At 42.3% G+C, this 15063-nt stretch overlaps 1 protein-coding gene across 3 annotated transcripts in view; it reads left to right on the forward strand.

Annotated features, from left to right (window-relative positions):
• The window catches only part of Ptprg (protein tyrosine phosphatase receptor type G), a 677472-nt gene that overhangs the window by 615057 nt on the left and 47352 nt on the right, over positions 1-15063 (forward strand). For 2 of the 3 annotated variants that reach the window (XM_021204227.2, XM_021204228.2), the window contains one exon: positions 9678-9769. In XM_021204227.2, the coding sequence (XP_021059886.1) occupies positions 9678-9769 (92 nt within the window). Of the gene's footprint in view, positions 1-8953; positions 9082-9677; positions 9770-15063 lie in introns of those variants that run through there. The other variant, XM_021204229.2, reaches the window with a different exon arrangement.

Below are 15063 nucleotides of genomic sequence, written 5' to 3' on the forward strand. Positions count from 1 at the left end.
CTTGGGAATATTTATATAAAAGACTTATCTCACATATAAACTGTTTAAAATTCATAATCTTTTAATACTAAATCATTAAGTAGGGTAGTAAATCAATTAATGTTGTAAGTAGTCCCTTTTTACTTTCAGTAAACCAATTTATACAATTTATATCTAATCTTTTATGTGGAATGGCTTGTCTCGGTTGGTTGTAGATCTGATTATTGAGATGAAATTTCACTTATATTCTCAGGAAACAGAGTTTTGATTCATGAGGAGGAATCTTGACAGGTTAATGAGAAAGGTCATGGCTGGCCCATCCTTACACTGTACAGTTCTGGCCTGTGCATGGCTCACTGACTCTGGTGATGGCATTTATTCCTTCCTAGGATCTTTTTTTAAAAATACCTGTTGAAGTTTTCAATTCCTAGCATACTTTCAAAACAGCTTTTCAAATATGGGACTAGAAACCTTCTTTATTGCTTTAGACCTAAAGCTCTTCTCTTAGAGGGGTCTGTGAACACCCTGTGAACAGTTCTTACACCCAGTCCATGAGGACATTTCTTTCTGTAGTACTTTAAAGGACCAGCATGACTCATGTACAGCACGAAGGTAAATGCTGTCCATGGCTGGACACTCAGACACACTACTCAGCCTGCTTATGTGCTTGGCCCTTCCTATGGGAGTGGACTTGCTACAGGCCCCGTGTGCTTCACCTGGGAGATGTCTCATGTCTGCAGTTGGTTACAAGGAATCTGAGAACTTCTTTGTTTAAGACCGAGGGAAATATCAGGTCTACCTAGGTTGAGATCATCCTAAAGAACTGCAGGTATTTGTCAACTCTAAGTGTGAGTTATGCAGTACCAAATGCATTTTTTATAGTGTGGCTACAAACCTTGACTCGGAGACATGTGGATTGTCACATTAGCTCTACCACTTCCTGGCTCTTTGGCATGGGATCCCTTTGAGACTCAATTTCCTCATCTAGGAAATGGGTCTTTGAGAAGTCTTCTTTATAGAATACCCATTCTGTAAAGATTAAATTAGACAGCATATATGGAATTCTTTGTTAACACCTAAGAAGGAGACATGGAGGCTCTGAGAAGGGAAGTGGCATAGTCATGCCTGCAATTTTGCTGCTGTTATAAATTTTAATATAAATATGATATGCAGGCTATCTGTTATGTGACTCTGTGAAAGGGTCTTTCAACTCCCCAAAGGAATCATAACCCATAAGTTGAGAGCCACTGCTTCAGACAGTCTCTCCATTCTGAGAGATTTGTTCCAAAGTTCTTGTGTAGGTACCTTAATTTTTCTTTTAATAATCAATTCTTGATCATTGGAAATGTCACGTGGATGATACTGGGGGAACCATACCCCAAGTTTCACAAGTATTGCTACAATGGTATTCAGTAAAAAAAAGCACATAGAACCTTCTGAGATCCTGAAGTATTAATGCTATTAACAATATTACAACAAGCCAGACATGGTGCTGCATACCGTTGGGGAGGGGGTGTCAAAGGCAGACAGATCTCTATGAGTTCGAGGCTAGCCTAGTCTACAGAGTGAGGTCCAAGGCAGCCAGGGATATGTAGAGAGACTCTGTTTCAAACAAAACAAAAACATAAAAATATTACAACAAAATAGTCATTATGTTTAGGAAATAAGTAGGTTCTAGAGCGTTTTTAATGGTAATTCTGAGTGATGCTATGTCTTTCTCTCCTCCTTGAACTGACCTAGACTTGCATGGTTCTGTAACTGCCTCAAGTCAGTGGGGTTTGGATCAGTGGTGAGCACCTTATTCTAGGTGCTCAAACATTCCAGGCTAGGGTGCAAAGGTGTGACAACTGTCTCAAAGACCCTGGTGTCAGACCTTTCCCAGGTCTCCATTGAGTCCTGGGATGAACTGTGAGGGTTTTATCTCCTTGGAACTAGCTGAAATATTGACGAGAGCACGTTTAGGCTACCGAACGTGACATAGGAAGTGACCTCTGCTGTCCACTTCCCTGGAAAGGCCCACACAGTCATCCCTGTGGATCTGTTAGAATTTCTCGGCAAAAACAGTGTTGATCAAGAAAGATTATCTCCGGGCTACTTCTGTGTGTGCAGTTTGCTTGTCTTCTCCCATTTAAAGGAAGTCACTATGGGCAACCTGACTCATCCAGTACCATGCTTACCATGGAAATCACACCTTTCTCTGTCACTTTAGCTATAGCAGGAGTGAATTAGGATATTGTTGCTACCTACATGAAATGCCAGATATCTGGGGGCCCTTTCTCTTCTCATAATGTCTGCATTCCATCTCCTGTCTGTCCATCCTTCAGGTGATTTTTGTTCTCTCTTCTCTCCCCTTCTTTCCCCCCACTCTCATACTCCGTCCTCTGCTTGTCCAGAGTATGACAACCACATGCCCAGGAATCCCGGCAGTCCCTTTGCAAAGCATGCCACTTTATTCTCCCCCAAAGCACACTCTTATTTGTCAGATTTTTGTGTCCCCTTTCATGACTTGGATAATATGCCAACCAGAAGCATATTCTGAATCTTTCATTCTGGAAGAGCCCTTCCAGAGACTGCACTGTATAAACTTAGCTACATAAACCAGATCACTTAACAGGCCGTAAAGACAACTTAGCAGTGAGTGAGTTGTTGTGTATGAAAAAAATCTCAGCTTAGAATTGAATCCGGCCACCTTCCAAGTGGGACCCGGAGTAGCTTCAGGCAGACACTGAGGGAAAGCCCAGGGATATCCAGTCTTTCTTTTCTATTGTTTGTCACTTCCATTTCTGGAAACATTTTGCCCTGATAAATCAGTCGGAGACCTTTTAGCACAACTCTCAATCTCTTTCTTTGATGGCCTGTTAGTGTTTGCAGCTTTCCATTAATAAATGGCTCTTACTCAGAGTTCACTACAACATACCCATTTACAAAAGTAAATATTAATGGGATGTCTGTTCTTGACAACATGAAAATAAATGAGATTATTAGTGGGTATGGTACTGTAAATTCAAATGAGGGCAGCCTATGAATCGTTTAAGATTGCTTAATTAATATTCAGTAGTAGCTGAGCCAACTGCCCACTATAGTCTGCAATTAGAATTTTGCCTCCACACAGCTAAGAAACTCCTTCACACTCTGGTGTGATTATAAAACCATTGTGCTTAATTTGAAGAGAATGACTTGATTTCTAGTTTCTGTATATCAACACTTGTTTAGTATGTAATTTTGAGTTTTTATCTAAGTCTGAAAACCTTGTTAGGATTCCACTCCAACCCACAGCCCATCATCCACAGCAAAAGACAAACTGTTATAATAATAAGCCTAAAACTGAGGATGGAAACAAGCTTGTCAAAAGGACGGACATGCTGAGACAAATGTCAGTCCATCTCCAAAGTCCCTGCCCGCCGTAGGAGAGCCCTTTTTACAGACAAGTGTCTCTTTAGACATTTCTAGACTTCAGTGTCAGCCCTTTGTTTCAGGGAAGTATTGGTTGCCTGCACAAATCCTTGTCAGGCAAGCAGAAAGAGACAGAAATAAGAAAACTCATAAGCCCACACCAAAGGCTGTCTAACCAGGTACCTGGGAAGAGACAGCAGAATTGGAGGGGGTTGTGGAGAAGCTCAGGCCTCCTGGGGGTTCTGCCTTACGACTATCTATGTCAGATTCCTGGAAGGAAGTAGGGAAGGGTGTTAAAAATCTAGAGTTCTCCCGCTCATCTTTGTAGTTCACTCTGTACTGTTGGCAGAGCAAGGCTCTCTGACTGGATTATGCCATTGGAGCAGCTGTTTGTGTGCGTGTCATTAGTCATGAGGGCCAATTAAAACCAGCAGAGCCTGCCATGTGCTGGCGCCATGTGTGCTTCAGTGTGCTCTAAGACTGAGAGCTGACAGCTGATGCAGGTCAGTGTCTGCTGCATCCCGATGACAGATAGCTTCTGCTGTCACAACAGTAGAGTGCTCGAGTCCTGACGAAATCTCTGTTCTCAAAATAGGTCCTCAAAATATTTGAAAGAATTGAGAGTTATTTTTAGAACTGTAGCTAAAGAACAGTGATTGATGACCCATACGCCTCAAGTGTCCTCTGGATTTGTAAAAAGTTAGACCCACACATGCCCACTTGTGCCAAAGAACAAAACCAAGAACCAGACATCCATAGTCTGGCCACAGTGGTGGGAGTTGGACTTGAGGTTAGGGAACGGCTAAGCAGAATCCATAGAGACGAGGAGAACTGGTAGAGAAGATACCCCATGGGACTCTTTTGGGGTTCCATGAAGCCATCCTTAGAAATCATTCTAAAATGTATAAGTTCATGTTAGCTTTTCAAAGAGGACAGGAATACAGAAGAATATAGAACTGTTCCCATCTAATACACTGGCCAACCTTGGTCCAGCATCAGATGCGTTTGGAGACATGTTTACCTTCAGGGTGTAGCTTTTAGTTGGAGATTGGCTCATTATGGCAGGATGCTTACTGTAGGAGAGACATACCAGAACCATGGCCAACTGAAGAAACAACACACATTCCATCTCTTAGACCCACTGAGTTGAACTGAGAAAGCATGTCATGCCCAGGGCTGACTCCTTCCTGCTCCCATGTGGACGTGTTCAGTCTAGTGCTTCATAGCACGTCTCACTAATGGAGTTGTAGCATGGCAAGTCAGACTTGCTTATCTGTGCTTTCCAGATTCTTCAAGGACTCCAACACTTGGAAGTGAAAACACCAGGATACTGCCCAGTACTTGATACTTAAGCACATACCACCACAACCTCAGTTCCTTCACAGAAGATACAGTGAATTTTGCTATCAGACAAGTAGAGTAAGTCACAAGGGTTATTTTTTTAGTTAGCCATAGGAGGGAGAAACCGAGAAATGTCTTTTCTGTAATTTTGCCCCCCCCCTAAAAAAGACTTTTACTCAGTGTATTCAGAAGAGCAGTTTGCTGTCCCGTTCCTTTTGTCTGTTTTTGTTTTGTGAGAGAGCGACGCACTAGGTAGCCCTGGCTGTCCTGTTACCCCCTATGTAGATCAGACTGGCCCTATGCACCATCACACCCAGCTGCCATCCTGTTTCTGGGTTCTAACAGAAGTGGAACCGAGGATTTTGACATTCTTTACTCAAGCATATGCTGTACCAAAGTCCCTTGTACACTTCACACCCTTGATGCCACAGTGACTATTTCCCATGCTATTTGGGAAACTCACACATAACTTTTATAGGCAAATGAATGTTACTGCCTACCTTCCATTTAAGGTTGTTTCATTTTCAGTGGCTTCTTAGTGACAGCACCAGAGAGTCTCTGTAACTACTGTCCCTTTGTCACAAGAAGTTCTTAACTAGGAATACTGCAAACCAGCTCCTCAGGGAGAAGTCTCAGAATACACAAGGCTGTGTCCCATCTAGACCTCGGGTGGGTGTCACCAGGTATGGGCTTTGTCCTGCATGGCTTACTAAAGCCAAAGCGATCTGGACATCTGTAATAACCGCGTGGCTGACGTGTCGCTGAAAGGGTGGTAGAGCAGGCAGGGACAGAGGGCGGGTAGTTTATATTTGGGATCCTCAAAACTTCAAAGAGAAAGTTGAGCACCCTGGGGGAAAGGAAGTGGGAAAAAAAAAAGCATAAAATGTATGGTGTTGACGACCTAGGTTATAATTTGTAACCAAGATTGTAAATACACTTCTTCATTATTCTAAACATGTTCTACTTTGTTTTCCATTTTTATAATAATACTCGTGTAAATATATTCACGGTAAAGCAATTTTGGAAAAGACTTTTCACTATCCTAGAAATCTGTTCATTCAAGGAGGTATGATTAGACTCTGTTGGTTGAAAGAGAATTGAAACTACAAAGAAAACTGAAATTGCACACTCAGTGACGCACTTGAGAGCACTCTGAGGAAGTCTGTCCTCGATCCCCTGGGCGCAACCTCAGAGGCAACCCTGCATCTAGGAATAAAGCCAACTGAGAAGTTTAGAGGAACTGACTTTCGGTATTTTTCCATTTCTCAAAAATCTCTGCCTTTGCTTTTTATTTTTCATATCTTGCTAAACATCAAGAAAAAAAAAACCTTTTTCATGGGACTTTTCAGAAATGATAAATTAAAATACAACGCCATACAATATCCTTCTGCCTTATTGGAAAGTTAAACCCAAAGTGTAGGATTTGCACACAAGAAAAGATCATGGCCCGTGGGGAACGAGTTGGCAGCCTGGCCCCAGATAGATAGATGCTCAGGAAGTGTTCCTTAAAGCAGTGGATCTAAAAATGCAGTGAAAGTTAGGCAAACACTAGTAACGAGGATGTCATCTATAGTTCTTAGAAGGGCTATATGTCTATGCTAAGGTTGTAGTTTGTTATTAATATATAAAACAGAGATGGAATGGCAGAGCATTTACCATGTGTGAAGCTGTAGTTCCCAGTACCACCACATGTTTACACACACGCACCACTCACCCTCTACCTACCTACCTGAGTTTTGGAGTGATTACAACAGTAGCCTTTGGTTGATGTTCTTGTTACCTTCTTGATGTTCTATGGACAATCTCTCACACAGCAGCCCACGTGAGCTTGTTTAGAGAGAGAGCTAAAAGTGTGTCACAGCATGGGCTAGAGTCCTTAGGCTTTGCCTGGCTCTTACACTTCAATAAAAGCCTACAAAGGCCTCCTGGATCTTATATTCAGGGGAGTGGGAAGGGGGGGTTGCCATCGTACCCAGCATTGCAGACCAGCACCTGCCAGGTTCACTCTGCTCTAAGATCCTCTGTAGCTGCTGTCTCTGCCTGGAATGCTCTTCCCACTGCCACTGTCCCTGACCTTCATGTTCAGGCTTCAGTTCAAATGCCACACCATCCCTTCGTAAACCTCCATCAGTTAATCCCAACCCTGTGGAGCTGTAGTTCCTCAAAACTATTGCCATAGGTGTGGTTCCCTTTCCTATGAGAATTTAAGTAGAAAGAAGAACTTAACAATGATCAAAGAATACTAAATAAACAAGTGGGCAAAGTATGGAAGGATGTCCCTCCCCTCAAATGGCAATGGCGATTAGAGGAAGGAGGAGGATTTCTGGTGATTTTAACTGATCTTCCCTCTTGTTCATTTGTATTCACTCATATTTCTGAAAGGTTCCCCTGTCCCAAGGCTCTAGGTTTTGAGGATGCAGAACTGGTTTTGCCAGTTGCAGAGAACATGTAATTTGCATGTGCGGTGCTGCAGCTGGGTCCTGAATTAACATCTGCCATATACCTTAAAACTTCCATTTAAAGGGAGAAGGTTTCTCGAGGTTCTGTACTGATTTGTTGACCCATGTCTCTGTGTGGGATAAAAGCATGTGCTATGCAGCAAGGCACAGATGTACATAGCTTTATCTCGAAGGTTCCTGACCCCCCACACCCCACTTGCCAGCTTTGTTCTGGCAATCACAGAGTTACTTTGCTCCAGGGAAAAATCCATTATAAACAGCAGCACATGAGATTTGCTTCAGTACACACTGTGTTTTTGTAAAGATAATATGCAGCTGTTAGTTCTACATTAACAGCAAGACTGGCTGAACTGTGTGCCTGTTTTCTAGAAAATAATAATCCACACCATGGTTTGTTCGTTTTTGAGTTGTCTGGCTTAGTTGTGTAACTTAGCCAGAAATGGAATCCCATGTGCCAACTGCTTCCTATTCTAAAAGTAATAGGCATAGTGATTTGCAGTCTTAAAACACAAATGTTTTTGGAGGGTTGTCTCACACTGCTAGTCTGAGCTGATCTTGAACTTAGGATACCAGTGTTAGAATGCTGGGGTTACACATGCCGCTCCCCCAGCCCAGAAGTTACTAGGTGGTTATTTATTTTGTTGTTGCTGTTGCTGTTCATTTGTTCTTCTGTATTTTAAAGCTGAGTGGGCACATGGGATGGGATTTATGAGTAAGTTTGAGACCTTGTTCAGGTTGCTAAGTAAACCAAAAAATAGAATTCCAACAGCTATGGCCCTGAACGAGCAATGCCCACGTTCATTCATAGTGTCCAGGACCCATGCTGCAACCTCAGCATTGCATCCTGGAAATCTGTGCACACAGGATTATGAGAGGGAAGAAGAAATAGACAGACAAACAAACAAACAAAAACCCAGAGGGAAAAAATTAACAACTAATTTAAAAACAGAAAGGAGTTGGCATTTCAAAACTGGTAGTTGTATTTTTTGTGTGGATTTGGCATCAGGTCATCAGGGCCAGAGCCCCATGGCATATGCATCTTCCCCAAGCTGTGTAAAGGCCATTCAAGGCCAGTTATAAAGCCCTGTTTCTATCGCATATGTCAGGCACTTGTAGAAAGTGCTCACCCTTTCTTGGTGTTCTTCAAAGCCTCCCCTATAGTACATGCGAGCTTAGCCATTTATGTTCAGGAAGCCCTATGGCTTGGAAGAGCAGTGCAGAGTGGTACCCTCTCCATGTGAGAACAGGGAGAGTTTAAAGGGGAAGTCTACATTCTGGGACCAGTGCTCATTTCTAATGGCATTGGGCATTGGTGAGAGCATCCTGCAGCAGGGAAGCTTTGTGACACTGGGGTCTCCTTCTCACAGGGGCCTTATCTGGCTTGTGAGTCATCCATCCCCCTTCTCCCCCAACTTCCCCCACCTTCTTTGGCTTTCTAAAGAAGGATTTTTTTCCCCACTAGATGAGAAAAGACACCCTGAAAGTAGAGTTGACTTGTCCCTAGTAATTGGAATACAGACCCCAGAAAATGCAAAGCCACAGCATGTAAATGTTGCTTAGCATGAAACGCAGGAGTGGGACTCAGCCTGGTGACTGGGAGCACTAGAAGATGCTGTCTGCCTGGCTAAAAGACCCAGCAGTAGGGCCAGCTATTGTAAAGCCCCTCCGCCAGATGAACGGGGACCCTTCTCTGGTCACAATAGCCATTCACACTGAGCGCACTCATTAAATATTCAGTCTGTGCTTCCGGCAGCTCATTAAGGGCCTCAGCAAGCAGTGACGTGGATGCTGGAAAGCTGAGGGCTGGCCAGCATCTCGGGCAGTGGCTGCAGCAATTGCTCATAGCCTTTCTGTTCACTGCCTGTCCTGTGATGACCACTGTGTGCTCCCTGCTTTGCTTGAAGTACAGGTAAAAACAAAGCTGAACTAAAGGCAAGCAGAAAACACCCGCAGGCTTAGATGCTCTGGAAAGGCCTCTGATCTGGGCGTGCTTTTCCTATTGAAGCCCCCTTGCCCCTTTAAAAGCCAGCCGTCTGAGGATTTGGGGCCTTAGCTAAGCACAGACAATGTGGTGCTATTGTACAGTTGGGCTGTTTGATGACTATATTGGAAGGGATTCAAGGCGTGGTTTTGAACTTGGTTCTTGGGGGCCGTTAGTCAGAAGCTCAGAGTGTTCCTCTGTGACCATCCAGCTGTAGAGATAGTGAGCAGAGCCCTCACGTCCTGTGCAGGAGTTCACTTTGTGCCAAATTCTCACTTATTTGAGGAGTTTGGAGCTCTGGGGTTGGAGTTGGCTGTAGTAAGAGATGGCTATTCAGACGTTTGGTGTTGCTCCAGTGTGCTAAACGCTGTGCTCACATTTGTTCTGTTTTTCCTTGGGTTTGCCATCAGTGCTGTGTGATGTTTCAAGCTGGGGAAAACTGTTAAAGAAGGATCTTGAAATGATAAACTTAGACAAAGTGTACTGCTGTGCTCACTGTTGGCATCTTTTTCTTTTCCACACAGAAAATGTTTTCAGACTGCTCATTTCTATGTGGAAGACAGCAGTTCACCTCGGGTGGTCCCCAACGAAAGTGTTCCTATTATTCCCATCCCGGGTAAGTGAGACACCACGGGACCCCCATGGTTGCTTTCTCTTTTGTTCTCTGTTTTACGTGATGCCTGTGACAAAATATTACTGTCATGGCTGTGTGAAGCTCGCCTGATCTATGATATACTAAGATATTCACCCTAAGACTAAGGTAATAAAAATGTTTGTCCCTTTGCCCATTTACAAAGTAAAATCCTTGTTGAAGAAGCAAATAGCTCCAGGTTAGTGTAGGACAGCATTGCCATTAGGAGAGAGAGCCACAGCAGCGGAGTAGAGAATTCTAACATTTTAAATCACAATCTGTGAGCATATTTTCGAAGGAGACTTCTCCTGCAAGAGTCTGTACTCAGTTCTTCTTTTGGAGTAGTGGACACCTTGGTGATGATATTTGTGTGAGAGACTAGGGGTGGTTACCATACCGCTCTGCTGCAGCACAAGCCTAGAAGAGCTACAGTGTGTGTGAGGATTGGTAGGACAGATTGTCCTTAGTGCAAGCAAAGGCTGTAGACACTTGGCAGCTTGGAAGGGGACTGGCAGTCATAAGTAGGATATGCGACTTCAAGATCTTAAACGCCCACCGTTTGTGTTAGCATCCTTTTCCTGTTGTCAGATATGAACTTTGTTCTGCTGAGTTTGGTCGTGTGTGTGTGTGTGTGTGTGTGTGTGTGTGTGTGTGTGTGTGTGTGTGTGTGTGTAAATACAGATTCTAATATCCTATGCAGAGACTACTTTTAATAATATATCCCTCTGTGCCTGCAGCTCTAATAATCTGATGGAATGCTTACCAGCTAACCTATTCTACTTTTCTGAGATCGTCTTAACTTGAATGGGAACTGTATAAAGGCAAATGGACATATTCTCAGGGATATAATACTACCTACCACACAGTAGGCAATTTTAAACTATTAGGTGGATTCATTAATGTCAGAAAAACATTTAAAAATTCACAAAAGCCATGGTATGCAGCTCAAGGTTACAACCATTTTCTGGCTATCAAAAAGCAAATTTGTTTGCAGAGTTAGCACTAGGTGTGGTTATGGTTGGGGACTTAATTGTCGCTTTATGTGTCAATAAAAGTTGTCATTAAATATTGCTGGAATTGGCTATATTCTAGGCAGCCTTTTCTCACTAAAAGTTGTGAAAGAAACAGGAAGGGTAACAGAATGGCCTTGCTGGTTCCAGCTAGAAAGGCAGCTCAAGAGTTTAATGCAGGTGGGGACAGGTTCTATGACAGCCTGGGTTCCTCCCTAGTAACTCTTATCCTTGGTGGAGGAGCTGCTCCCTAGTGAGGCAGTAGCAGAAAGGACTGAACAGGCTTCTCACTGTGTACACCCGCTTTCCCCCTGCATTGCCTAGGGTATGTCTTTATTGCATCAGTAAAGTCAGCTTTCACGAAGAGCCATCATTGTCTGGGCTTTCTGTTAAAATTCTCTCTGGTGTGACCCATATCCACAGTGTGAACTGTGTCCACACACTGCTGTTTGAGTGTTAGGACTTCTATTCAGTAGAATCCTCTCAAGATGGCACCACATGCTGCCTCAATTTACCTTTCAGTAGGCTTCTTAGACCAGAAGTTGCTTTTGAATGTTTTCTGCCTTGTTGGTGACCTATTTAATCCCTGCACTGCACACTCAGCCCAAAAGCAACTCTTTGAATACATGTTTTTCTTTTTGTTGGGATGGGGCATTCTTGTTCTGCATCCCAGGCTGGACCTGATTAAAAAAACCTTCTGATTTAGTCACCTGAGTGTGTGACTCTAAGTCTGTATCACCATACATGGATACTGCGCTGATTTCTGTTAAACCCTAAAGCATTAATAGAATCAATAAGCTGTGCCAACTTTCAGAGAAAATTATTATTTTTTTAACCTTTTTATTGCATCCTTTGAAGATAGGAATTTTTAAAAAGTTTTAAATTTCTATTTATCAGTTTTACTAATTCTAACTGGAATGCAGGAATTTGAGATCTTCGGTGTGGTCTTCTGGTGTGATATAGGAAAGACAATCTTTTATAAGGTCTCTAAAGAGTAAAGACACTCTTGCAATCCCACCGTCACCCCATCTCACCTGGCTTGCTGACGTATAAATTGAAGATGGATGATTTCGGCATGCTAGGACTCCAGCTACAAGAGCATTTTCCACATTACTACAGCAAATGCTGTGTGTGTGTGTGTGTGTGTGTGTGTATGTGTGGTGTATGGGGCCAGTGGTGGGGGCCAAGTTAAAGTGTGAAAGCCCCAGCAGTATGGAAAAGAGTTTACTCCAATTTTTCACTGTTGGGTTTTCAAGATCATATGTTCCATGGTTTCCAGTTTCTTGTTCTGATGGGAGTATAAAGCCTGGTAGAATGTGGCAACCCAGCAGTCAGTCGCTATGTGGACTCTGTATCTTCTAAGATATTAATGTCGAGACAAAGTTCAGCCTTCCAGATATATTAAGGTTTTGAAACAAGCCTGCTAGAACCATGTTATGATTAACAACAATACATATTGCACTTTTAAAAGTCCCAGCTACGAGATATGCTAGAACATCCATGGACGTGCACCAGTAAAGAGCCAAAGGAAGGATCTCATGAGTTTAAGGCTAGCCCATACTATGCAGCAAGGCATGCCCTCCTAAAGCTCCACAGCAAGACTAATTGGGGACATGTTATTCTTGGGTAGAATGCTTACCCACATTCCTGAAACCCGTGGTTCAGTCTCAGCACCACACAATGTTGATAATTAGGTCTCTTTGTTTGTTTGTATGTATGTATGTATGTATGTATGTATGTATGTATGTATGTTTGCATATATATATATATGTGTGTGTGTGAATGTTTGTATGAATGTGTGCATATATGTATGTACACATGTATGTACATATGTATATATGTGAATATGCATGCATGCATGTATGCATATGCATGTATCTAAGATGCCAGGGATCTCCTAGGCAAACATTCTGCCCATGAACTGTACTCCTTGCCAGATGCTATTCTTCTGAAACAACAAATGTGAATAAAATTTTCATTAGTTATTAATGAAACATTAGCAATATATATTATATCAAGAGTGTATTTACTATAGTTTATCATTGTTTTAGATTTCTTTTGTAGATACATTTTTTAAAATTAGAAGTTAGTTCTTAAAACCTACTAAAAGAAAACACTGGAAGATAGATAGAGCTGTGTAACATGTCAAAACCAAATGTCCTTAAAAATACTTTTTCCAGAAATTAGAAAACCTAAGAAAATGTGGGGGCTGCCCGTAGCCTAGGAATCTAGCAATGATTCACACCTTCCCAGAAGTTAAAATACAGTCTAATAATTTGAAGGTCACCAGTTTCAGCAGGGTGCCAGCATATAAAAGGATTTATACATGGTGTTTAAAACCTTGGAATTAAATCAATCTTGTTGGCATATTTTATTTATACAAAGATTATCTCCAAAGGAGATTCATTGGCCTTTTGACTATAATGAACCCCTTTCTCCATTGACTTCATTGTGTCAAAAGATTTCTTTTATGTCAGGAAATAAAATGCTCTCATCTCCAAACACTCCCTACATCCCAAGTTTGATTGAGACAAAACTCTATTTATTGTGCTCTAACTTGAGAACTACAATCTTGATAGCATTCTTTCCTTTTGTGTTTGTTATATCTTCCTAAGTGGACATGGACTAAAACCTGGAGGCCTGGAATTGGTCTCTGGGAGGCTAGACAGGCAGTCAGAAGGGATTGAGATCTGTCCATTAGAGATGTGCTTATCAGGGCCAGGTCCTGCCTCAGAGGAGACACTGGGGAAGCGTCTGAGCAGCTGCAATGTAAGTGGAGCCCTGCCTGCAAACCTTGCACAAGTTTTTTTGTTTTTTTTTTTTTTTTTTTTTTTTAGGGTTTTTTTTTGTTTGTTTTTTTTAAGAGTGGGTGTCCTAAGGACATCAGAAAAAAAATTTTTTTTTCAAGGCAGGGTTTCTCTGTATAACCCTGGCTGTCCTGGAACTCACTCCAGGCTGGCCTCGAACTCAGAAATCCGCCTGCCTCTGCCTTCCAAGTGCTGGGATCAAGGCTGTGCGCCACCACTGCCCAGCGATGTCTGAAATCTTAATGCTGTTTATTTACACACATGCCCGACCACTTCCCAAGTCAGCAAAGGGGATATTTTCTTGAATAGATCTTTATTCAGTGAGATCAGCAGCTAGCACCTTGGGATCAGCAAGGTGACCAGTGACCCAGTGTAAGCTTTTCAGGCAGTGAAGCAGGCGTATCATTTTGATTCTTTTGTTGTGAGAAAAATCTGTTCAAATGTCAGGTCTGTACTAAGAAGGAACCTGGCTCTGAAAATATCCTGGTCCCAGCCGAGGGCTGATGGACACTGGGCGAGAGCCTTCATTTCTCTAGATCATGTGTTTTCTCCCCTGGGTTATATGGTACAGAGAGAGCAAGTAGTACCCTAATGACAACTTGCAGCTATAAAAGTCCTCACTTGGTATTTCTGATAGCACTCAGTGAACTAGGCATTGTCATTGCTGCCACTTCCCCCAGATAGGAGAAGAGAATCCCAGAGAGGCAGCCACAGCCAAGGCAACACGGCTCTGGCTTTTCTGCTCATGCTATTGAGCATACATGCCTGATCAATAGAAGCTGTTGATTCAACAAGGCTGATGAAAAGAACATGATTCTCCTGATGGCTGGGTTAAGTGCTGCAGTTCGGACTAGCCTTTGCTATTGACTTTTTTCTTCTCTGGTGTCGAACCACATACAACAGCAAGAAAGTTAATTTTTTCTCTTTTTATCAGGTTTTTCTTGAGACATTAAATCTAGCATGGATTGAGTAGGTTGGAGAAGCCTAAGGTATTGGTGATTTACCATTCTAAAGATGCAAGGACTTACTGTGGATCTGTGAAGGGGATTTTCTTTATGATCAGATGCATTGGTCCTTACTCCTAGCAATGGCATGTGAGCTCCCCATTATCTGAGCTTTGATGCCTTCTTATGGGCAAAAGTCGCTTTATTCCCTTCATTCTCTAATGCCCCGCTGTTGGCACATACAAGGAGGTTTTCTTATGGATTAGTCCACATGAAAAGACTGACGTTTTCATGGTGTAATTCTCATCACAGAAAGCTAAAACCTTTGGAGCTAAGAATGAACCATCATAGTTGATAACAGAAGTTCATACTTCGTAATCTGATTTTCAGCTGATTATATCAAAATTTTATATATATATATATATATATATATATATATATATATATATAAATCAATGGCTTTAGTGGTAACATGAGATGGCCTCCTTTTCACCTAACAGATATTCTTTTTTTTTTCT

Source organism: Mus pahari, chromosome 8, assembly GCF_900095145.1.
Source record: "Mus pahari chromosome 8, PAHARI_EIJ_v1.1, whole genome shotgun sequence".
Taxonomy (NCBI): Eukaryota; Metazoa; Chordata; class Mammalia; order Rodentia; family Muridae; genus Mus; species Mus pahari.